This window comes from Nothoprocta perdicaria, unplaced genomic scaffold (assembly GCF_003342845.1).
Source record: "Nothoprocta perdicaria isolate Ctin4 unplaced genomic scaffold, notPer1 scaffold_167, whole genome shotgun sequence".
Lineage (NCBI taxonomy): Eukaryota > Metazoa > Chordata > Aves > Tinamiformes > Tinamidae > Nothoprocta > Nothoprocta perdicaria.
In genome coordinates this window covers 1,196,166-1,222,031 of record NW_020454838.1, presented here as the reverse complement: position 1 = coordinate 1,222,031, position 25,866 = coordinate 1,196,166, and the positions used below count along the sequence as shown (strand labels likewise).

Sequence of the window (25,866 nt, the reverse complement as noted above, 5' to 3'; positions counted from 1 at the left end):
TGAGCTGCCATAATTTCTGTCAGCGTATGTAGTACTGAATGACTAGTCAAATACCTGAATTGAAACTATTCCAGTCTAGCAGTTTGTATGATCTTGTGTTACCCATAATTCCGACAAAGGCTGAGTTCAAAACAGCAAATTAGTAGATCAGTTATAGGAGCAGAATAGTGAAAAAAAAACTACCAACAAGAACACAATTGACAAGACCACTCCACAGGAACTGGAAAGACACAGACAGCAGAGTTAATAAGAGGCTGAAATAGAAAGGGAGAAAGGAGCATGCTATAGCAAACTAGCACTAGGCGTGATCAAAGTGGACAGAACAGAGCAATTATTGGATCATTCACTGGTTTTCAAGCAGCTCCTTAAACTGTTCTTTCCTCTTCCAGTTAACGTCTCCTTTAATATTATATAGACTTAACTCAACTGCTTAAAAGATAACACTTATACCAGAATGTTTTTCTACTTCTTCCCCTTCCAATTCCTAACTACGACCTTTCATTCTCCTTTTTTTGTTGTTTTTGTTACAGTTTTGCAATATACCGAGTTTGAAGTATCATGCATCTTACATTCACTTGTCAGGAGCAATTTAAAACTCGAAAGTGCTGCAAAGAACCACTTAAATGCATGAATACATGTGTGCATCTCTATAGTCAATTGGTAAAAATAAGAATGCATAAAGCCAAAAAGTATTCTGGCAAACTTCTGAGCATAACTGGCATCTTTTTTTTTTTTTTTTCTTAAATAAATTTATAATACAGTAAACTTAGTATATAACATAGAAGTTACCTTTATCAGATTCACGTCAAAATACAGAAAGCTTAAGAGGACTTTGTGGCAAAGAAACAGAGGGGACATCTGAAATACATCTGGAGATTTCTCTTAATCTTTTCTCCACTGTAGGGTCAAGAGTAAAAGTTAAGAAATAGGGAAAGAAAAACCCCAATACTGTGCATTTGGGCGTTCTAAAAATCCCTTAGTTTTCCTGAGTTACTGGATTTTATTCCAGTTTCTCTAGTGGTTTATTGATTCCTTACATCAGCAATAATTTAACTTGCTGAAGAACTGCTTGCAGAAAAAAATGAAACAAATGGGAAAAAAAATGAAGTAAAAGTTTTCTAAAAAGATGCATTTACACAAACTTGATCACTCCTGACAAGTGTGTGCAAAACCAGTACAGGTGCTACTGTTTGATTTCATCTGCCCATGTTTCGAGATCATTAATTAACTCCAACTTTTTAAAAAGTAGCCCTCACCACTTCTTCCAGTCAATATAACGAATTCAGAGGCAAAACAACTCAATTCTGATGTCAGAACTAGGACATGCAGAACATAAATGTTTCAGTACTGGACTTCCCAAGTAAATATTAAACAAAAAATACTTTAAGCAGTGTTCTGTATATATTATTAAATAAGAACTGAAAAAAAGTTGTAAAGGTTTTTTTTTTTCCCCCTCTCTCTCTCTCACGAGGTTAAAAACATATGTTGAGCTAAACTATGCTGCTCAGTCCTGAAGTATTGCAAGGAGCTAAGAACGGAAAACATTTGCAGTTAGACCAATTATTTCATCTTACTTATGTTTTAGTAGAAAGATTGCATCAAATCTTAATACTAAGCAGTGGTCAAAAATAACCAGCCTCTTCGTAATTCAAAATAATAATAAATAAATAAGCCAAGTTATTAGAATCAAAATTTTTTTTCTTATTAATTTACTAGAAATTTCTTACTAAAAACATACTCTCTGAACGACTAACACTTTTGAAGCTGAAATACTTGTATGAAAAACATTACCTTCAACAAACGCTGTTCGTAGAGACTTTCGTAATGGATAAATATGTTAGTAGATACAACATTTCAAAGGCTAGAAATACAGGGACATTGTGATAATTGGGACTTGGGAAAACTTGATTCCGTGTTAACGTACCGGGATTGTGAATGCGATCCAAGAGCTTCACGGACCGCGCACTGACCACACCACCAACATGCACGAGGAAGCCGGGCGGAAAGGCCGTCAAGGTAAAAAATGGAAATTCCTGTTACGATTAAAAACAAACACATGGCTGCTTAAAAACACTGCCGACTGCAGTCCCCACCCCAAAAAATAAAACATGCAGCGAATTCAAAACCTCCTCAAAATTCAAGCAAAGCAGTTACATGAAGCCAAATGTCCTTCAGGCTTACTAAGCGCTATATAATCATATGTCTTTATACACTCAACACAATGTAATAAAAGCAGAAGTGTTTTTCAATGTAAGAATACTTTTCCCCCATAGATTTGCAGTTCAATATGGTAGTAATTAATAATCCAAACCTTATGTGTTACCATTAACAAGGTATCTATTTGTCTATCTTTAAGATGGTAGCTGAACAACAATTTGACTATCACCAACTGATAAAAAAAAAAAATAGTATTTTTCCATGTGTTTTATGGCTAACGTAGAGCTGAGGTAGAGTTGATCCTGAAGAACAGGGCAAAACTACCTGTAATTTTGCAGGATTTATGCCTTATTATACAAAAGCCTACTCAAAAGAAAAGTTAGGATAATGATCTGCTAGTGTCATGAGCTCAAAATGCAATCAGTAATTACCAATTTTCTAGAATAAAGCTAAGACTTTGAAATAAGATTTTAAGTTCTTAATCAAATTGAGGAAATTCACCTCCCATTTCGTCTTTGTGAGTTTTAACGTTTCTTAATGAACATGAAGAATCGGAATCCAAGTTTCAGTCACTGCTCAAAAACATAGCTTATCCAAGGAACAGACTAACCAAAAAAAAAAAAAAAAGTCTTCAGGACATACATGGTGAGAAAAAAATAAAATACCCTCATATTCAAAGAAAGTGGGCCCAGAACCGGGATATTTTGCATTTCTTCAGAGACGTTCTATTTAGAACTGCCTAACGTATGGACTACAGCATACTTATGGGGGAAAGGCAATAGTTTTATGTCTGGCAATTCTGAGTGCTTGGGGGCAAAAAAAAAAAATCATGCAATCACAGTTGATAAAGAGTTATAATGACTGGTTAAATGGAAAAATACTAAACATTGTAATTTTATATGGGAGCAAATGCAGAGTATATCGCTTTCTCACATACTTAAGGCACTTGCAATAACGTATCATTCAACTGAGCCTCGACCTTGACAGCATTCACGATGCAGAGATGACCACAGTGCTTCCAGCAATACATGATATAAATACCCTCTTTACAAAATAAAACTTACTATGGATTAAAAACAAGAAAACACCTTGAGAACTATGACAACCCTTGAAAGGTTGTTAGAGCTCTCACAGCATCCTACACAATCTTCCACAAGAGTTTTGGGAATTTCCATTTGATTTCTAGACTTAAAAATTGAGAGGCAAACTTCAGAATCAGAAACAACGGTATGGACAACTACAAGTAAAATACATAAATAAAATAATAAAAAAGGACTGCAGCCATGCCTTAAAACATTAAATGGCTAGTCATGCCTAGAAATCATGAAGATTTCAGCATAGGAGTCTGCCAAGGGGAGCACAAGACCTTCAGAGAGGCTCTTCAGAGAGGGCTTGGGCAAAGACCCCACCAGAAGGTGCCACCCGAACACTGGGTGTTTTTGTGATCCCAGAACAGGCAGGGAGCCCTGACCACAACACGGCCTCCTCTCCTCCCCCGGGCACCATCCCCCTGCCAGCAGCCTCTTTTACTCTGGCTTTACAAATCAAGCTTTAACTATTCTGACAATTTCCCTTCTTCCTGCTGCGTAATTCCATGACATTTATTTCAATTAACATAAATGTTTGCTCAAACCCCTGAATGATATGCCATATTAATGACATTGAAGATTAATAATGTTTTTTTTCCAGAATTATAGGAACCAATAAAAAAATGTTTTCTGCTTACACAATCTTAAATTATATTACGTCTGTACTACACTTATACATGAGTGTGTATTTATATTATACTAACGTAATACATAGTGAACATGAAAGTGCAAGATATTTCATACTCTAAATCTTATTAAAAGAAAAAGTAAATCTCATGTTCTTTAATCTACCTGGAAATTCAGAAATTATATCTGTTTTTTATGCAATTCTGTCAGTCTCTGTACTCAGCGTAGTTTTAACATATGCAAACTTGCAATTTGCCTATATTTCCCACATCCACAAATAAAATTCTGAAGCAACAGGAACAGTTTGCCCAACCAGTACACTCAAGACATATGGATAATGTAAACCTATATTATGATATATGCTTCAATTAGACCTACATGAGATTCAGCCCCATACAAAAAGGTAGACAAAAGTGCCTCCCTGAAGCTCTGCTCTTGTCCCATTAAGAGGGTCTCATTCGTTCTGACAGAGGGAAGCCCGTCAAAACCGGGGGGCTTCTCTCCCTCCCTTTTTAAATCATGTAGATTTTTAAAATTATTATTTGCAAATACAGGTTCCATCCTCAACTACGGGTGATACTCCGTAACACTTCAAAATTTAGAGCTATACTTACTGCATGAAAAACAGAATGTGCAAGAATCTGAAGCAGTTCTGCTATACTACAGTTTTCTCTCTATTCCTGGACTTTCCAATGGACTATCTTTAAAACATGGGAAACATAAAATGTTTCTCTGTATTTCAGAAGACATGACAAGCTGGTTTTTAAAAGCATGCCACTGAAAGCAGACAATCAATTTTAGCAGTGCTGATTCATTAGGTCATTGCAGCGTTACTGCCTACATAGATTCTGGAAAAATGACATTCATCCCTTCAATTCCTGTATCATGCTGGGTTCGTTAAGAGCTGTGAGGCACAGAAAGTTTGGCAAGGTTTGCAATAAGTGTCACATAAGTGTCAATAACTGACACGTTCTATTTGCTTAATAAAACACTTAAAAATGTTTCTGTTTGCACATACATGTATTGCTAGCATTGCTTTTTTTTTAATTGCATTTTACACAAACACACAGAAATGCAGGAGCACACGAAGCAAGACTACACACACTCCTTTTGGTTACTAGTGCTGGCTTAAGCAGTTGTCAGTCTCCTGTCTACCCCGTTATTCATTCCCATCCCTGCCCCACTTCTACAGATAACACTTACAATGCTCAGATACGTCAACAGAGTATCATGGGCCGAATCAGATAAGCAACTGATCTATATAAAAATATTGATAATTTTCTGGATTTTTTTTTTTCATAACATATTCACTGAACCATCTTGTGGGGAGACTAAACAATTCTGCAGTTCCTTTTCCAGCAGAACTGGAAGGAAGGGTTGCTTAAGCCAGCATCTGAGGCACGAGCTGCAGAGGGGCGGCTGCTTGGCTGCAGCGGCGCCCCCCCGCAGTTGGAGCCCAGGGCACTTGGAAAAGAAAGCGGGAACGACTCTCCCAGGCACTTGCAGGATGCAAACACGGAAAAATAAGCGCATTTGTCCAAGCTGAGGTCGGAGATATAAAATGCAAGTAAGAACAACATTTGGACATCTGTACAAATACCCAAGGCTAATTTTCCACCATTAAAGTAAACTCAAAATTGCACAATGGCAGGCATATAATCCATACATTTATAGTTAAAAAGATATTCTAAGATAGCTCTGCTGTAGTTGCAACTACTACTGACATGCATATTGTGATTGCTATAGCATAGTAATGTAAATATAAAGAGCATATGCATTTCAAGGCTGGTGTATTCTTCCAGGAAAAAAAAAAGATCAAGATTACCTTTACAACAGAATCTATTACAGTTTATAGTTTGGGTTAAGTGATACACCAAAACTGAAAACTACCAAAATGCTAATATATCCAGTTAAAGGAATCATTTGAAATGTCTTAACAGTACAATATTTCCAAATAATCTTAATATGTCCCAAAACAACTTAGTGTATTGCTAATATACACAAAAATATAACATACATCTCAAATTTATTCCCTTTTTTCTCCTAAACAAATGTTATCCCAATATACATAAAGTGCACTACTTACATGAATAACATTAAAACAAACAAGTTATCCTCTGAGCTCCAAAGACATTTCGAGCTAAATATCACTCCCCCTGAAACTTTGTTATTCACTCTAGTTAAGCAACTGAAAGAGAAGTGACTGCAGCAAAAGAGCCATCCAGCAGGAAATTCTCATAAAAGTATCGTGATTGCATTCTCAGTAGCGCCTAACAGACCACAGGCTTGGTAATGGCATCACTATCTTATCATTAATAATTGATCCAACAAGTTTCCACCCCATTTTACCACATTTTCTTCACCAGGCAATATCTTACCAGAGCAAGATGCAAACCACTGAAGCTGTAAAAATACCCTGTGTTCTTACTTTACAATTTTAAGATGTTTTTAGAAAGTTTTCTAAAGACAAGAGCAATTTGGCATGAAATGTCTAAAATGCTAGTTGAGACAAGGGTTGACAGGGAAAAGAATCTTTTTAAAGTGTTGGTTTATTTTCAAATTAAAACGCTAAAAGCAAAAAGTCATGGACTTTTATTTAAAAAGAAATTAAAATGTTAATTGAGATGTACAAACATGCAAAATACTAGTTATGATAAAATATGCTGATCTAATAAATGGTCTTTAAAAAAAAAAAGAGAGCAAAAATATAAAACCCTTGAATGATCAAGATTGTAAAGGAGTCTCCCGAAATGCTTTAAAAAAAAAAAAAAAAAAAATGAGCGTTGAAATATCAGAAATCCTCAATACAATATAAAAAAGGCTACAAAGAAGTCACAATGTTTTGGAACATACCCGCCTTCTACAGAACCTATGAGGCGATCCTCCCTTAGCAATGGATAACACAAAAAAAAAAGAGAATCATCCACTTACTCAAAATAGTAGCACTTCACTTACATTGCACACACGCAGCTCATTTTGTTTTCAAAAATATAATGTGGTACTAAGCAGTTGAGACAGAGAGAAATTCTGATTACATTTAAATCAATCTTCAAAGGGCAAGACTTCAAAGGACTTAACCAATAACACAGCATTTTGACAATAGCAGTACATTATGTGTTTAAAAAATAAAAAAAAAATCTGAAATGAACAGCCCTATTTTTACTGTGAATTCTATCCACTGTAGACTGACAACATAAAAATACATGGTGTTTCTTAGTCTCACAGAGGTTCTTCTAAAGTCTTTAACCTTTCAAAGCCCTTTTATTGTTTCAGAATCTTTTTTTTTTTTTTAAGAGTTACATATAAACTACATGCACAGGATTTCCTGTAATAGAATACAGCCTGAATTACGCTACCAATTTTATTTTTTCAAAATTAAAAGTTTTCTCGACTACAGATGTAGTTATCACCTTGTTGAAAGCTATGGCAATATTTTTTCAGCTTGACTTCTATCAAATTTAATTAAATATAAAATGTTAAAAGCAGCCAACTGACACATGCAACAGTAATATACGAAGACAAAAAACAGAAAAAAACAACTGTTTCTCACCCACCAGCTAGAACCATTGGAGTGCTGTGTACACTGCACTTTTTTGCTCCACTCTTGTTCTTAATGCATTGGTCATGTATTAAACTTCAACATCATTTGTATGTAAAAAGGCTATTAAATGTTCAACACACGCAGATATAAAAGGCATTAAAGCTATGCCTGTCTTTCAAACAAACTAACAAGAAATATTTACCTTACCCAAAGCTAAGTTGCCACTTTAGCAAAACAGAAATAAGTAAAATACTTCATATATGCCTTACCCTTTGCTCCAGAGCTGACTGAGTCTGTTGTCTTAAAAGAGTTTTAAATGGCCCCCCTTCTTTTCCAGCACTCCCACTGCCCATTCCTGAAGAGTATCAGTACAAATAACATCCAAAAAAAAAAAAGTTACAATCTGTATCAAACTTGCATTAAAGATAATACAAAAACATGCTTCAAAACACACTCAAACATTCCACTAAGGTTTTGGAAGGAAAATACTGAGCATCACAATTTAAGTTTTGGGCTTTTCTCCCCTCCTCAAATATAACTAGCAATGCTGTTAAACTTTAAGGATTTGGGGAAAAAAAAAAATCCTGAACTAAGATCTTTTTGTGCTGTCAGTATGAAGAACTTCAAAGCATTTGAAACTAAGACTTGCAATTCTTATTTACTTATAAGAAAATCCTTTTTTTTTTTTTTAATTTTTGCCGCTATTAGGTTTTTTTTTTTTTAATCTATGATATCAATAAATGCACCTCCACATTCTCTCTTTTTCACAGGAAGTTCCTAGACAATCAAGTGTTTCAGCCTTTACGACAAAGTGCTGCAGATCACCGTTAGATTCCACACTGCTCTCTCCGGGAGGAGGCTGGACACGTAATTTCAGTAGAGGCTTTATACTGCATGATTGTACTAACCAGAATATTTCAAAAGCTATGTACCTCTTTTGATTTGAAATGCAAACTCATTTTTTTTTTCCTTCAACATCTCGCATTTAAAAATTCACTCATCTGTTTTACCCAGATCAGCCAAGGACTACTGCTAAGCATATAAAACTGCCATATTTATTTCATTATTGTATTTTCACACATATAACCTGCAGAGTATCTGTAAATTAAAAAAAGACATGAACTCTGATTTAGAATAATATGGGTTGCATGGGGTGATTTTTATGCTACTTCTGATGTTTCTATCCTACCCACTACTTCCACCATCTATCTTTCTTTCTTTCTTCTCCCTTTCTTTCACACCTTTCATTCCTCCCCCAAGAATCACCAGCTTTTGAAGAGCTGGCCAGTCTATCACATACAGTTATATTTTTTATAGAGGGATCTGTTATCAAGAAATTCTTTTTTAAGAGACTGTGGCAAGATGCAGGATATATGTATGGCAATACATTATTGCTCTATGGTTACAAGTCACAAAAATACAATAAAATTTAAAAAAAAAACACATACCAAGATTGTGTTTCTCCTAAGATAACACAATGCTGGTGAAAGATTATCTAGAAAGCATTTCATGCCTAAAAACATACTATCAAGGGTATTTCTTGCATCTAAAGCCATCAGCGCTAATTTGACAAAGCAAAAACAAACACTTAAGTTATCTAAGAAAGCATTAAGAAAAGCAAAGAACAAAGAACCAAAGAGTGTTAGGAGCAAGATGTAATAGAGACACACCACAATGCAAACAATTATATATGAAAACAAGATTTTTACAAAACCTATAACTATATTAACATGATAGTTCCTTGCTAGTTTCCTTTCTCTTCTCATTAAGCATGTAATAAACAAGAGTGAGATTTGATATGTAAACAGGAATGCACTTGTTTGTTTTTAACCAAACACAGGGAGAACTGGAAATAATATTGGACTTATTTCACCCCTACCATTTTCAAAAATGACCACACTATCATTACCATATATAAATATATATAAATATTGTAATTGCTATTAAACATTTTTAGCTGTTTTTGGATAAGGAAACAAAAACTTAGCATCTGCATAGTCCCGTTAAACAAGATTTAATTCATTGCCATTATTTGGTATTGATTGTAAATATCATTTTTAGGGACTATACAATATTCAATACAGACAAGCATGGCATAAATACCGGATATGAAACAAAGTCAAAACAAAACAGTTTCTACACATAAAGAAAAGTAGTTGTATCAACTATTTAATTGAAGCCTATGAATATAACACATGCCAGTGAAATGGAAAAGGAAGCAGTACGTTTGTATGGACTTGGTTTGAAACACATTAATTTGCAGGGCAGAACGGCCAGCCATGTGATGGTCAGTTGTCAACAAATTATGAATTAATGAGCAAGTGCTTGCTCCATGCAAAATGTAGCAACAACAAATTGAAGGGAATGGGGAAGAAAAAGTGACTTATTTTAGTCCAATTATCAATACGAAAAGAAATTCTGAAATGGAAGTGAGAAAGTTCAGTGGGATAAACTATGTGTTTGTTTCACATCCTGTAAGACAAGTTCCAAAGCTGCCACAAGCCTCTGGGGCACACATCGAGAGGTGGTACGAATAGTCATGTAGCCAGCAGTTTTCAGAGGTTAATTTAAAAAAAAAAAAAAAAAAAAAAAAGGACTATAGAAGGCTGTGTGTTAAATGCCCCCTTATCAAACAACAACAACATTTCCTCAAAAGTCTGTTTAAAAGGCCATAATACATTGATCCTACCAGAAGCAGCCAGAAGCAGCTCTTCAGTGAAAGAAACACTTTTCCTCAGAACAACTGGGCTGACATGGCTAGAGTGGAGGGGGTTAAGGCTACACCCCGAGAGGAGGACACTGGACTTTTTAAGATGTGGGGAACCACAAGAGAGTGTAGGGGAGCTGGGAAACAGGAAAATCCTAGGTCCCTGTGGGAAAGGTGCTGCGGAGGAAAGTAATAGAGACAAAAAGATGTAGATTCAGAAGATGACTAAAGAAACAGAAGGAAGAAATCAAAACGAAGCAAATAAAAAAAAAACCCTCCAAATGAACTAACAATTATTGCTAAACTATTTCTCAGCACACAAAGAAATGGAATGACAATACAGCTCCAAATGGGAATGAGAAGCATGTTATCAAAAATCATGAAGCAGCTGTTTTGAGTTGTATTAATTTTATTAACAAGCCATGGTAAGCTAACATGTATTTTAGATCTCATCTAAAAAAAAAATTAAAAATAAATAGTGTGGAGTAAAGTCTAAGAAACATATTCGTCTCACACCCGCAATGTGATTGCTTTAATTAATCGAATCCAAAAAGTTCTCTTTACTGGAAAAAACAGTAATGGATTTAAGTTATGATTTTTAGAGTCTTGAATCTTGCAGAACTATAAATTCACATATTTTAAAAAAGAGTTTCCATCTCAATTTCCTCCACACATATACTACTTTACATCAAAATACATTATTTTAAGACGTTGATTAATGTTTTTTGTTGTTGCTGTTAGCCTGGTATTTCTGTCAGCTTGCAGTACCATAAAAGGTATCAATATTCACAGCAGAAACTGAACTTCAAACTGAAGGAAGGTTTCTCAGCACAGAAATATTTCCCCTCAAACTTAGACCAGATGTAGGCCAGAATGAAGAATGCAATCAAAACTGAATTTCATAAATGAAATTAAGGTAATATTCTCCTGATTAGGAACTGAAGACAAAGCACTTGAACAGATCCAAACTTTGGTCTTTTTATTCAGTTACTCATATTATGAATTGTGGTATCTGTGCTCCTTTTACAGCTCAGTCTCCATTTTATAAGCAAGTAGATATAAGAGCTATCTGTTAAAAAAATGGAAAAGAATATTACATTATCACACACTTGAGGAATAAAATTAAAATAAATAATAATAAAAAAATTGAAATACTTGACTTTTCACATTAAGCAATCTGAGTAGTTGATATCTCAAGTTTGGTAAAGTTTTATGCATCACAACAGAAGCCTGATACGCTTTAACATAACCAACTTTCACATGGAGATATTCCAACTTAGAAATAGTCTTCAGGACAGGACTTCAAGGCATTTAAATTTAGAGATGATCATTAACATTGCATTTAAATACTTTGCAGCATAGGCTTCCTACCATGAAAATCTGGTCAAATAAAAGAAATACATTTTCAAATACTTAGTAAAACAAACATACGAATTCATAGTATTTGGTTTTAATTTTACATCTTTAAAATTCCTGGCCACCACAGGTTATTTGCTAAAACTGCCATCTATATATATACATGTTTTTCCCCTAAGAAGACACAGAAGATTCTCCTGCAAAAAGACAGCTTCCTAACTCAAAATATTTTTCAACATAATGTTGAAGAATAACCTGGGTAAAAATACAACTCCATTCAAATGCAACATTTAACTTCTCAGCTTGGAAATGTTCTTGAAAGAAGTACCATCAGGTAAAGTTAGTTATCCGAATAAAATTTGATATACTTTAAAATTGTCAGGAATAGATGGAGACAAGAATGTTCTGAGCTTCATATACCACAATTTATAACACTATTTAAGAAGCAAGGCAACTTTTTTTAAGCAATATTGCAACATATTTTGCCTTTGAGTGAAAAAACTCAAGGTACTGACTATATAACAGAAAACTCACAGAATACAACTCTGAGTTGTGCTGACATTATCACTGACCTGTAAGGAGGAGTAAAGAAAAAAGTTCAAAAAATTATGATAATCCAATGGATAAAGAAAAATTATTTCAGGTGTTCAGAGAATCACTTATTTCAAAATGGATACTGTGTATTATAAGCCATTTCACATACCAAGGAAATTAAACAGACAGCAGATGATACATTTCTAATATCACGTTTGCAAAAAGGAGTTAAAAAAAATCAGTCATGTAAATAAAGATACATTTATTGTATAATAAATTAGGCTTGGATAAGAAGATCTCTTTCTCTCTTAGTATATTAGGATAGGAAATAAATTCCTCTAATTTGTAGTATGAAGTGGAGGAAATAAGAGAAAAATGCTTAGGACTCCCTTAATGCCCTAAGATGCCATATTTCAGCAGACATTTCTCTTGTGTTACAAATATCATTTAATGATATCCTAACACTAGTGGACATATAGACAGGTCATACACCTTACAGAAAGCCTTTAAAGATACAGTCGTGCTATCTGAAGTCTCCATTTTCCACATCACTTTGATAACTCAAATGCCAAAAAGCAAAACGGGGTCAAATGAAAATATAAAGAGAGAAACACAAATTAACCAAAAAGCGGGTGGAAGCGCCTTACCAGTTTTGGGTGTCAAACTCAAATCTGTGTCAGAAGAAGAGGACTGTCGACTGTAGGACTTGGAAGGTGAAAAGGAATAGGTTTGGTTTTTCAGAGGGGTGGAGGGTCCTGATGAATGAGTATTGGGATTGGGATCTTCATTGAAGGGAATCCTGCCAGAAGAAGGTGGAAACATATTCAGTAATCCTGTGCCAAAGGACCCGGCTGACAGCAGCATGATCCAAACACCAGGATGGGATTGGGGCAGGGCCAGCAGCTATTCCTTAAGTGCGAGACTGGGAATGAGGCCAAAGGCAAAGAAATGCTGTTTATCCGTTCAGCATTCTATAGCTAAATGCTGAAAATCTACAATGAAACAATTAAGCCAAATGGAAGGCATGAGATGTGATCAAAAAAATCATATATGCAAAAGAAAAAAAAGACACTTTATGGCTTAAAAATCTGATCAAACGCACAATGTTTTGAGTTAGTTTAATAAAGAAAATAATGATCTCAAATTATATTTGTGTTTATACATATTTGCACATTTATGTATATACACACATATATATTAGAAAAAGTTTCCTTATCCTATAGCATCAACAACATGCCACAGCTAAAAACAGCAAAGAGGAAACCCTTTTGGGGAACAACTCTATTAACAAAGAGTTTGGTTATGCACAGAATGACTTACCTGCTCTCCAGAACTCTCTCTTCCACAAGTAGCACAAACTCTTCCTATAATCATTTTAAAACTCAAGTACCATAAGTACCATACCTGAATTAAGATTAGAAACAATTATGAACTCCAATCAAAACATCAGTGGCTGTAAAAATTATAGATGTTCCCCAGATCTCCTTTTTTTTTTTTTTTTTTTTTTTTTAAAGGAAGTAGTACACTTGAAGAAAGAGTGTGGCTTTGTGGAAGAGCCTCTGAGGATACACTTATTTCCAAGACACTGCTGTCTTTGTTTCAGTAGCTGAACACAGTAGCTCTTCAATGACAACAGAAAGAGTCTTCATGAGAAAATGAAGGAGAAAAGATGGGTGGTACCTGCCTACACTGCCTGCCTGCCTGCACTTGGCGACCACTGTGCCTGTGGCCTGCCTCTCCCCAGCTCTTGAGTCTGAGCAGTCTCGTACCAGTGTAGATGAGAGTGGGAACAGACACAGAGAAGTTCTGAGTAAGTCGTGAGCCAGTAGCAGTGTGAATTGGGCTGTTGTGAGTCGAGCGGCATCCATGGCTTGGCGGATGAACCAGCGGAGACCTGAGAGAATTTGCAGCCAAGGTGGAAGAAAAGAAAACAATACATACAACAGGTTGCAAAGTTATGTTATAAATGATTTCAGGGAGGTTTAGCTAGAGGAGATCTTTTATTTTAAGCAGACACTAAGAACTGTAACTCCTAGCATGCAAGAGGCCAGATGAGAAAGAGAGAAAAATAGAGAAAGGAGGAGGGAAACAGAAACACACACACACACACACACGCACACGCAGAGAGAGAAACAGTTTAAGCACTAGACTGTAAACATATAAATGTTTCTTTGGCAATAGGGCATCCAGTTAGCAAAGGCAGTAATAACAAGTGTTAGTTGACTTTGCTGGCCTTGAGATTCTCGCTTTTTGGACAGAAGGAGAATGATTCTTTCAATATCCACCACCAAGTTGCTGAACACGGATAATTTGTGTGGTGGAAAGGAAATTCTACATTGTGCTCTAGAGTGAATGTTATTGATTTAGGAATGCTTTTTTAAGTCTATGATTGCCAGGTCCACTTCATACTTTATCCTCACTGAGATTTTCCAATGTCTGTATCCAGAACTCTTTTGATGGCAGATTTTTAGAAACAAAACAAATTAAGCAAACCTCTGATTTGAAATAGAAATTAGTAATTTTGAGAAGTCATAGTATACTGCTCCCTGCATTACCTTCACGATGTAACAATTTAAGTTAATAACAATACATAATCAAAATAATACCTCTGCAAACCTTACACAAAGAATACGCTTGTTGGGTTTCTTTCTTCCCTCTAGAAATTGGTTACCTCTATCAAACAGAAAATAACTAATTTGTTCAAGCAACAATATACTAACAATTTAGGGATTGAAAGCATTTGTCTTTTATTTCTGTATGCATTTAAAAATACGTATTCAAAATGTGTTTGGTGCTGCTGTGAGGGATGATGAAATTCTATTTCTCATCATGCAAAGTTCCCCATGCAAGCACACCCTAGTATCCTCTATTGTTAACTTTGCAATGGTAAAAAGCAAGACATGCAAGATAAGAATATTACAGGGTCATTCTCTAAACCACTGAACTGTCTGAATTTAAATGTAAATTTATCTTTTTTTAGATGCTCAGAATTAGAAGTCAAACATGATAGTATCAGAACTGGAAAGTCTCATACAAAAGGTTTTTCATAAGAAATCCTCACAAACAAAAATGCTTAATATACAAATACAGAGTCAAGGCAGAACTAGTTATTAGCTAGGAAACTGGTGGATCACAACCCAGGACTGTGCAATATCTCTGCTGTATAAACAGAAAAAAAAAGTTACACTGTCATATTAAGGTTTACCATTGCAGCTCCTAAGGAAACAGTGCAAGTAACCCAACTTATAACATTTCGAAGTTGTGAAATACAGACTGAGTTGCAGACAAATAAAACTGCAAAAGGAAAAACAAATTCTGGGGGGAAAAGAAAAAAAAACACACTGGTTATGCAAAACCAAATGAGTATGAAAAGAAGAAAGATGAAACTTATTCCTCTACAAACTATTAATTCATACTTACTCCTTCATTTCTTTGGATGGGGAGTTACATGCAGGTAAGGATGCCGATGTGCTACTTAATTTATCCAAGGTACAGGCTGTTCCTATGGCACGTACTACTAGTCCAGATTCTCCCTCCAAATCAAAACACTGCAAATAGCCAACAACAGCATTTCCTCTCATTTCAAGTACCTTCAAGCCAATCTTCCTTTGCAGTTCACCTATAAAACAGTAGGTAAAGAGCTCATAATTGTACAAACTACTTTTCACTGTATCATTTTCGGGGCTTTCTCTAATTTTTGGAATTACAGAGTCAAGAAAGCTGCTAATAGACTCATACATAATCCATAATACTTAATTATACCAACTAGATCACAACTTCTGCTTATTAATTACCTGATGTTGCATAGCTTTTTTCCAAATCTATTCTATTTGTCTTTCAGAAGTGTTCTTTCTCCTTTTCAACTTCATTAGCTTTTTCCATTTTCTAACATTTATAGCGAAAGAGATGCCAAAATGTGTGTTGGAACACAAGAAATTTTCTAAATGCTCCTTTATATAATTCATACCAATGAAGCACCTTTGAAAGCAACATGAAGATATTTACTGTTCTTCTTTCATTTAAAAATTCTTAAAACTAAAGCATCTTTCAACCTAAAACGATGCTTTAATTTCTTTAATGTTTTTCATTAATCTTGCTTAAGAACAAAATATGACAACCAACACATGCCTATATTTTCTCCATTTTTCTATTAACTGCACACAAAAGAGATTGCAAAACTGTAACTATAAGGAAAAAAATAGAAGTTCATTGACCTCTGCAGTTGGACAGCCTCTGTATTAGGTGCAAAATATCTTAGTTTCCCTAAGTCGTCTAGTGGAGGGGCCTTATGTTGTGCTACACTGACATCATCGGGATCTTTTTTCACAACTGGTCTTCATAAACATTACAGCAACAAAGAAGTTTTTGAAGATTCTTGATGCCATATGGGCTTTTAATAACTGGTCTCTTGAGAATTAAAGATCTGCTCTACAAAACAGATGCAATTATACAAATGTGTGCTTGAGAAACACTGAAGCAATCTTGACTCTGAAAAAGATAAGTTCTGTCATACTAAATCCGAGATGGTGTTTACATAGACTGCTCACATATCAAACGCAGTACAAGGGGTGCTGGAGTTGTTTACATTCTTAGTCATTAAGAGTAAAATTGCAGTAATCTGAACTAATAACCTAGACTCCTCGGATGAGTTATAAAGATCATCTTTTGGAGAGCTCCAGAGGTTTCCTAGACCTTCCTAAAAACAACCAATAGATTAAGTAAGCAGCAGCATAGCTCACCAAGGCAAACAAAGAATCAGCAATACTGACCATCAGTTAGGACAAAGAAACTTCAGAAACTGAGTAGTGTGAACTGAAAAAATATACATAGTTAATACCAAAATTCACAATTTTATTTTAAATAATCTATATTAGAAGGTAGATATTTCAAAATAGCAGCAATCACAAGTAGAGCTTACATGTTTAATACCTGACATTAGAGAAATAAGTCTTTGTCTAGCCTCATTTGATGCCCGTGGTGTACGAATTCGGTCTATCCACTGGTACTCTGGGTCTTCATTAACTACAAGCTCTTCCACAAATCCATGTATTATTACTGCTCTGTAACACTTGGGAATAGATGTAGCTGTTTAAATTTAAAAAAAGAAAACAGTTTAAGGATGTAAACTCTAAGTCAAAGAGTTAAGATTTCAAAGGAAAAAAATAAAATTACACCTAAAAAGGGGTATGAATGCTTTCAGAAACTAATCTGTATAGCTTTCTTTCTGTCAGAATCCAGACATATCCAGGCAGTTTTGTTCTGGAAGACCACAGAACACCGATAATTGTCCAGTGTATCTCACACACAGCTCTGTTTCAGCATGTACCATTAGGAAATCTTTTCACTTGTGTCTCTCGAACAAAATATACATACAAAGTAGCTTAAGGTGAATATGCATCATGCAATGAAATGCAACTCCAGACATGCAAAGAATGACCTACATTTTTCAAGATATAAATAGCAGAAATTAATTTTAAAAAAAATACATCTATAATATTTGCCATATATTTGCAGTGGACTGGGGAGAGAAAAGAAACTGACAGAATAGGAAAGGAAGAAAAAAAAAGATTTGTGTCCAGATAAACTTTTTCCCTCTACTTACTGCAAAAAAATTTGACTCCACAGGATGACTGCCTAAATCTGTTCAAATCATTGAAGAGATCTACTTTCACCACCACATTGATCTCCCCACGTATACCTGTAGGCAAAAAAAAACAAAACAAAAACACACAAAAAATGAGAAGCTGTACCAGAAATCAATTCAGAACTCTATGTACTATTCTATATGATTAGTAACTAATGCACAATTGAGTTAGTTCTTTCTTGACAATTCATGTCCCTGCTAAAACAGCACCGTTCATTTTGCAGGTCATGTATCAATCCTAGGCCAGACCAGTGCAGCAGGAAGACACTTCCTTGCCTTGCGGTTCTGCCAACAGTCTCCAAGGCCAGGGCAGCTTTTGAGGCTGAAGTCTAACATGTACTGTTCCCAAAGTACCTGCTACTCCAAACAACATTTTAGAGGAGGGATGGGACTGGTGAAAGAGAAGGCATTAGCCTCCTGCTACAGTAATGGTCCCTGCTCCAGTGAGCAAGTGTTCCTTCAGCTCTCTTGCCCTGCATCTGCAACACAGCAAGAGTATAAAACTGGCATCTGGGATCTCCTGACACTCTCCCCAGATATCCTAGGTACGAAAGGTAACTTGAAAGGCATTGCAGGTGACTTGAACTGGAAGCTTGGCCATATCAAAAATCATTAAATAACATTAAAAGTTTTCCACGCTTTTCTCCCTTAAATGTTTTTGAGATCACAGTAAGGCTGCTCTCTGCAGTTGATTCTAATGAACAAATTTAAGAGTGCCACAACACGAGAGTGTAAATTTTTGAGTACCACAGAATAGGCATATTAAATGCTTATCAAAAACTTTGTCTAATACTTTGTCCCTTAGAAGAAATAAAGGTACAACAGACTTCCTAGACCGAGCTTAATTTTTCAATCATAACTAAATCTTGTTAATAAAGAAATATTTCTTCAAAATACATCTAGTCCTTTTTGATTTTATTATGTTTCTCTCCTGAACTTTCTCCTTTTTTCCCTACCTAGGAATGAAAAATATTTTGTGTCACTTTATTATAGATTCTGACACATTGAGGGCTAAGCTTCTTGATGAGTCTGATCTCTAGTGACTTCAAAAGCCTTTACCACCTAAATATCTGGTACTCAATAGCAAAAAAAGTGAGCAAAAGTATGTGCTTTGTAGATTATCTCTGACATTAGTGCAATAAAGTCACCCAGATCTATCTTCCAAAATGTCAGTAGAAAGAAGCATTCACTTACTTCAGTAAGAACTATATCAGGTTTAGGTATTTTCACAAACAGCCACGGTAAAGTACAAGGAAAGTCATTTTCTTTTTCAAAATACAAGTCTGCATTATGCAGATTTTTTTTTTAAGCGTCAGTTACTGTCTGACAAGAATCAAGGTAATTGGAATCTACTGAAACAAACATGAAAATATAAGAATTCTTATTTCACTTGAATAGAGAAGCTAAAAAGTACCGTACCTAGAAAAACAGGGAGAAATTTAGTTTCTCTCTGTCACAGAAGTTGCACATGGTTCAAAGACAATACAATGTTCACCTAGATCAACTTTAAAATAAAATGTATGATATGAAAGAGAATAAGATAGGAAAAATCTGGATAGAATTAAAAAAATGCATGCAGCACTTCTAAAAAAACTGTCAATATGACTGCTACAACAGATTCAAAATATTTTTATGATTATATAAAAAATGCTTTCCCACTAATAATTTGTAATTAACTTTAATATAGTTAAATCACTGGGTTTATTATTAGATAAAAAAATCAGGTCTTAATCACAGACTAAAAACAGATGTTCTGCAATAAGGCACTAAAGAAAGTAACTTGCTATGAACCAACCCTGACATTCTGCATGAAAGCTCAGCTTCGTTAAGTTCAGAAGTATTACTACCTTCATTCTCTCAATTCAAGTATTTTGAAGAATTCTATCTAGGAGTGTGAGTATGTTCTTAAGGGGGAGGGGGGAACGAGTACCATGCTGTACTTTATACTGGAAAGTTGTTACATCCTATCCCTCCATTTCAACTGAAGTTTGTCTAGCATACCAGAAGGGAACACCGCAAGTGACTTCAGCAAGAGTATATTCTTTGGGTAGCAGTAGTTGTGGAAAAAAAAAGAATAAATTAAATTTCACAGTAATTACTTTAACTAACACATGAAAATGTTCTTCTGTTTGCCAAATGCTTTTCATAGAACTTGAGACAAAGCATTATTCTGAACTACTGAATTCTCAGGCTAGAAATTTTAGACATCATTTCTATACAATTGGTATTTAAAAAAAGTATCCTAAAAGTATAATTGTCCCTGATTTTTAAGTTGCACTTTATCTTAGTAAAGATCTAATATGGAAAAAAGCCCCAAAATGGTAGCATTCTACCTACTATGACTATATTATTACAGATCTCAAAAGACAGTTTGAAGAAATGAACATCTTAAGTAGGCTGCATCTCAAACAACATAATGTTACTTCTAAATCAGCAAGCCTTACCATGGATGGTATCATAAATGGGAAACCATCCTGATATAACTGTTGCTGCCTCACTATAGAGCAAAGGATCAATGTCTATGTACACTTTGCCAATGGCATCATTAGCACTGTACGTATCATGATCAAGAACTGTGATCTGGAGAGGTTCATCTTGTAGTTCTTCATCATCTACCTAGAAAGAAATGTTGACATGAAAGGTGAATATAAAGAAAAAGCAAGGAAACACTGCTGAAAAAACAAAAGCAAGAAGATACAAGTCATTTATCTACAATAATACGACAAAGATCTCTAATTTTATTTCCTCTAGGTAAACAACACATTCACTTATTTTGATTATTACCCTTCATATAGTGATAACATCTCAAACCAGAAGTTATGACTGGGACAAAACAAAACAGAAAAACAAAAAAGCAAAATTATAGAGATTATACATTCTAAAATTCCACGTGATTTTTTTCTTTTCGGCACACACTCTATATTGACTATAAATCCTAAAGACATTTAATATAATCCATTGCAAAAACAAAACAAAAACAGTAATTTCACACATGCACTTTCTTAAATAAATGCAATTATCCATATTCAGATACTTCAATTATATTTTTAGAAGAACATACAACTAACTTTCTGTGCTAAAATTCATAAACCAGGAATTAGACTTAGCCAAACATAATGGTATGACTCATAATAAACATTTGCAGAATTTTAACAGGTAGCCTGGCAAACTGATCAAACCAAACACACACACACACACACAATGTGTTAAACAATCACTGTTTTTCTACTCTTTGAAATGTGGAATTCTGATTTCTTTTTCAATGCTGCTCTTTGGCTCTTTCTTTCCCAAATCCATTTGCCATGTAAAAAGATACAATTTTGAGACTTCTGTTATTGTCAAAAAACTCTTTCTGTATGAATAGTTAATAGTCCACACAGATCAGCTAGTCCTTCCCTCTCTCCAAAAAAGAAGTCAGGAATTGCTAGATAAAAATTAAAGTAAGTGAACTTTCATATCACAATTCTATTCTCTTCATCAAACATTCAATGTTGATTAACAATCTGTTTTGAAACGAACGTAGTAACAAACAAACAAAACAACACTAAGTACTTGTTCAGGGCAGAACGTCAAAGGGCAGCTCTGCTACTGCTATATTCAGCTCAAATTAACCAATTAGCACAGGAAAATGCCAAGCAGCCTCATCCTTATGCAAACAAAAGGGAAATGAAGGCATTAATAAATGCCATCCTAAAGCTTTATATTTTGTAATTTCTAAACAAAATGCTCCTGTTTTCCTTTGTTAAAGGCATTACGGTAATAACTAAAAACTCCAAGCATATTCCAAATACCAGTTAACTTTCCTTACTCTAAATTATTAAATAAATACCCATATTGATATGTAATATGTATAATTAATATGACTGATTTTGATTAATATGTATAAGAACATGAAGGGGGAATGTAGGGAGGAAGGGGCCAAGCTCTTCTCAGTGGTGGCCAGTGACAGGACTAGAGGAAATGGGTGCAAGCTGCAACACAGGCAGTTCCATCTCCACGTGAGGAAGAACTTCTTCACTGTAAGAGTGACAGAGCCCTGAAACAGGCTGCCCAGGGAGGCTGTGGAGTCTCCTTCTCCGGAGGTCTTCAAAACCCACCTGGATGCCGCCCTGTGCCCGTGCTCTAGGTGTCCCTGCTGGAGCAGGGGGGTTGGAATAGATGATCTCTACAGGTCCCTTCCAATCTTAACCATTCGGTGAGTCTGTGATATGAGGTGGTCAAACAGATAATGTGGTTTTGTTGTGGGTTTTTTTTTCTCTTTTCATTTTTACCTTTATCTCTTCTATCATTACCCATTACTCTGAGTTGCAGCCAAGATGGCAAGTTCTTACCCACAAAACAGTTCTAGAAAAGCCAATGCTGAGATGCTCTGGTGTCTCTCTCACACACCTCTAGCAATCAAAGTCTAACTTCAGGTAATCTTCCTGAAAAGGTTTCATGTGTATTTAAACAGTAACAGCCTCATTTCTCAAAACTCCTATTTTCACCCTGAAATAAAGCAAATTCACTAAGAGTCCCTAAGGCAGAGTAGCCATACAGGTGATCACTAAAGAATACTTACTTCAAATTTAAACCATTCAGAATTCCACTGAGGATTGAGCGATTTGGGATACACATCCGTCTTAAATGTTGTATTTCCAAATTTTACCTAAAAACACAAGCATTCAAATACAAATAAAACACTAATAAATAAATTTAGAAAAATGAGTTACCCATATTTTATCCATATGTGCAGATAATTCAAATATATATTTCATTAATATCAGGGAATCCTCAGTGACAGTGGCTTTCTGAATCGATTCACATGCATCAATAGGTAACTTTCTACATATCATCAACACTTAAAAAAAAATTCTCTAAGCACTTTTTCTTTTCTCCACTTTACAGTTAAAACTACAGCTTTTTTGGCTACTGACAATCCCTTGGTATGCTCTCTTTGCAGTCGCTTGCCTTTGCTTTATAACTATGTTAAGCAAAACAATTCCTGATTATTCATTCAATAATTTATGTAAAATAATTGTGTCCTCTAGGATTTCTAAATGGGCTTTACTGGCAAGTTATGAAACAAATTCAGAACTAAAATGGTAATATTCCTAAATAGATTTCTTAACATATACTGTATCCACAGATGCACACTACACAATAACTGAAATAAATCAAAAATAATAAATAGAAATAAAGATGTTTTCCCTTCCTGCTGTGAATTTAGTGATCAGTGTCTAATATACAGTCTAATATCCAGTGCCTGCAGTTTCTGGAATTATTTCAGCTATTATGGTATTTCATAATACCATATGGGGCAAAGCACTATAATAAAGGGATACTGATGCTACTTTGAGCTACCTCATATACCATGAGTAGCCAGCATGCCACAGTCCTGAGCTCCACCTGGACTAATTCTGCGTGTTATTTAGCAGAGTAAATTAGTTCCTTTGGAGCCCTAAGCGGCTACAACTAAACTTCTCCTGCAGTCTAGCCAGTGCTTTAAAGATAGCACAGCAACTATGCACTGCATTGCAGTCTGCTCTTCAAATTTAGAAGCACAATTGTAGAGATAAAATTGCTTCCAATCACGGATTTGGAAGAGCTCTGAATTCTGTCCTCCTTTTCTTTCTTAATTCCAGATTATACTAAAAAAGAGAAATTAACACTAATCAACCAGTTAACATTACAAAATAGTATTTGCACTGGAAAAGAATAAAAAATAAAAGCAGAAGACTTCTAGTATCCATATAAGTATGATTATAATAAAACCATAGTTTCAATAGCAGTTTATTTTGACATAAATCTCCCCTGCTGTCTCACCTACTCCCTGGGTGGAAAGGATGGTTCCCACCCTCTCAATACCTTCTGTACTTACTAGTCTAAAAAGAATGACCTAACCTATGTATTTCTTCTGCCTTACTTGTGCCAAAATGAACATGAAGCTGCAGAGTAAACCAGATAAGCAAACTGAACATGGTGAAAAATAGAAGAATTGCTCTAGGCTGGCTTTCAACCAAATTTAAAATTACAAGAGGAGCAATTTATAGATTAAGCATATTGAGACATTTGAAAACAAACACTGTAATGCAAAATTATAGAGTACAACGTGCTCTAGATGTCCCTGTTTGAGCAGGGGGGTTGGACTAGATGACCTCTAGAGGTCCCTTCCAATCTCAACTATTCTGTAATTCTGTGAAAATTAAATCATTTTCACTTATTTAATACAATTATTAAATTCTATTTCAACTCCATTAAAGAGCATGTCAAAAATATATTTTAATTATTTATTGTCCCACAAAGTAATATAGTGTCTACTGTCAACTGAATTTTAAGCAACAAACTCAATTTAGACTGAAATGTCCAAAATCTATTCTGAAATCAATACTAACGGATTTTCTAAACTGCACAGCTCTGGAAAGACTTTACATATACAACTAGACCTTAATTCCAGTGTCATGCTAATATCAATTACTGTTTACAGTAAAGGCTTGTATTCCTTTAACATCCATTTTTAAATTCTCTAATTTCTTCTAAAATTATGATCTTCTGAATCTATGGCATTTTATTGAAACTGCTCTAAATTAATTGCACTGGAAATACTGAACCAAAAAACAGAAGGATGTCAGTTCATTTTACAATCCCTTCCTAAGAAATTCCTTAGGTATATTTCCTATCAACTACGTAGAGATTGGTTAACAGTAGATACTTCCAGTACAAGGAAACAATCTAAACGTTCAATTAAGTATTTGCCCACAATAAGAACCGTCCTTCCATTAGATTTAACGCTTTAAAAAAAAAAATCTGAACGTGGGCCTTGAGAGTGAAGCCTGCAGAGCCACTGTGCGCTTCACGTTCTGAAGCACAAACACGTCGTCTGACGTAAGACCTGTTTTTACTGCTCACAACAGATGTACTGCAACTTGCAACGGACTCCACTGGGCTCACGTATCAGCTAGAGCCGCTCACTAACGGTCGTCACCAGAGGCTTTAAAAATAAGCGAATAAAGAGGCGGCAGACAGTGATAAGGCTGGACGGAGAGGCAGCAGCCCCGGGCTCGGGGCGCGCCTCGCCCCCGCGCTGTGGCAGGTGGGACGAGCGCGGCCTCGCTGCCCCCCCCCCTCCGCCTCGGAGGCGACGCCACCAACGGCCGCGCGCGGCCGTTAGGAGCGCGGCGCGCGCCGGGAAGCGCCCTGCGTGCGCGGGGCGGCAGCCGGTCGGGCCGCCGCCAGGGCCGGGCAGGTGCGCAGGGGTCGCGGCTCCCCTCCCTCGCTCCCGCAAACCTCCACGAAGGCGTCGGTCAGGTCGCTGGCGCGGTCCATCACGGGCAAATGGCGCCCGGCCACGATCTTGACCTTCAGCTTCCCCGGCATCTTCCTCCTCCTCCTGCAAGGGGGAAAACAAGAGCGGGCGCCCCATGCAGCGGCGGCGGCGCTCCCGCGCATGCGCCGCGCCGGGCAGCGGTCCGCGCTGCCGCAGCCACTGCGGGGCACGCGCGCGGCGTGGCGCGGCCGCCGGGAGCGCGCGCTGCCCACCCGGCGCCCCGCCGCCACGCACGGCCCGGCCCGGCCGAGGGCAGCCGGGGAGCAGCGGGGCAGGCAGAGGGTTCCCCCTCCTCCCCGCTCCTACCGGCTGCGGGGTGCCGCGGTGCCCGGTGCCGCCCCGCTTCAAAATGGCGCCGCGGGCACGGGGGACCTAGCCGCGAGTCGAACGCCGACTCCTCGATGGGTTTGCCGTGCCGGCGGCGCCGGGCGAGGAAAGCCAGGGCGCGTGAGCGCCGAGTCATCGATGTGCGCGGCGGTCGTTGCCGCCGCCCCGGGGGCTCCTCGGGAAATGAGGCGATCCCTAAGGCAGGGCAGCAGGAACGAGGGAGGATCTAGGGCGGGAATCGAAACCGGGGAACATATTGCTAATGTAGGAGCTAGTAATTCCTATGCTAGCATTTTAGCGTGGTCCGGAAATATGCTTTTGAAGGGGATCAGCCCCTCTTGCTGCGCTAATAGACCTAATGGCTCGTGTTGTGGAGCGGTCCCAGAGCCTATGAGCTGGATATTCCGTTTGGATAAGATTGAACTGAGAACTGTGCGCTAACAACACCCCTAAGAAGTCGCAGCTGCTCAAGGGCATTCAGTCCATGGCTAGTCTGAAATGAAGCCCCCTGAAATAAGCAGTGACGGTGCGGAGGCTGAGTCCCCAGCCCCGATCCTCTGGGAATATCTGCCACCAGCC

The 25,866-nt window shown here is 36.7% G+C and overlaps 1 protein-coding gene across 16 annotated transcripts in view; it reads right to left on the bottom strand.

The window, feature by feature from the left end:
• The window catches only part of C2CD5 (C2 calcium dependent domain containing 5), a 58,051-nt gene extending 32,747 nt beyond the window's left edge, over positions 1 to 25,304 (bottom strand). For 2 of the 16 annotated variants that reach the window (XM_026035793.1, XM_026035797.1), the window contains exons 1-12: positions 25,267 to 25,299; positions 24,921 to 25,023; positions 22,216 to 22,302; positions 20,099 to 20,270; positions 17,613 to 17,708; positions 16,940 to 17,095; positions 15,431 to 15,629; positions 12,658 to 12,809; positions 7,683 to 7,768; positions 6,726 to 6,758; positions 1,925 to 2,033; positions 55 to 120 (exon numbers count right to left, since the gene is read on the bottom strand). In XM_026035793.1, the coding sequence (XP_025891578.1) occupies positions 55 to 120; positions 1,925 to 2,033; positions 6,726 to 6,758; positions 7,683 to 7,768; positions 12,658 to 12,809; positions 15,431 to 15,629; positions 16,940 to 17,095; positions 17,613 to 17,708; positions 20,099 to 20,270; positions 22,216 to 22,302; positions 24,921 to 25,010 (1,246 nt within the window). In that variant the 5' untranslated portion in view covers positions 25,011 to 25,023; positions 25,267 to 25,299. Of the gene's footprint in view, positions 1 to 54; positions 121 to 1,924; positions 2,034 to 6,725; positions 6,759 to 7,682; positions 7,769 to 12,657; positions 12,810 to 13,779; positions 13,905 to 15,430; positions 15,630 to 16,928; positions 17,096 to 17,612; positions 17,709 to 20,098; positions 20,271 to 22,215; positions 22,303 to 24,920; positions 25,024 to 25,266 lie in introns of those variants that run through there. The other 14 variants (XM_026035794.1, XM_026035795.1, XM_026035783.1 and 11 more) reach the window with 13 other exon arrangements.
• Between the last annotated feature and the right edge of the window lie 562 nt (positions 25,305 to 25,866).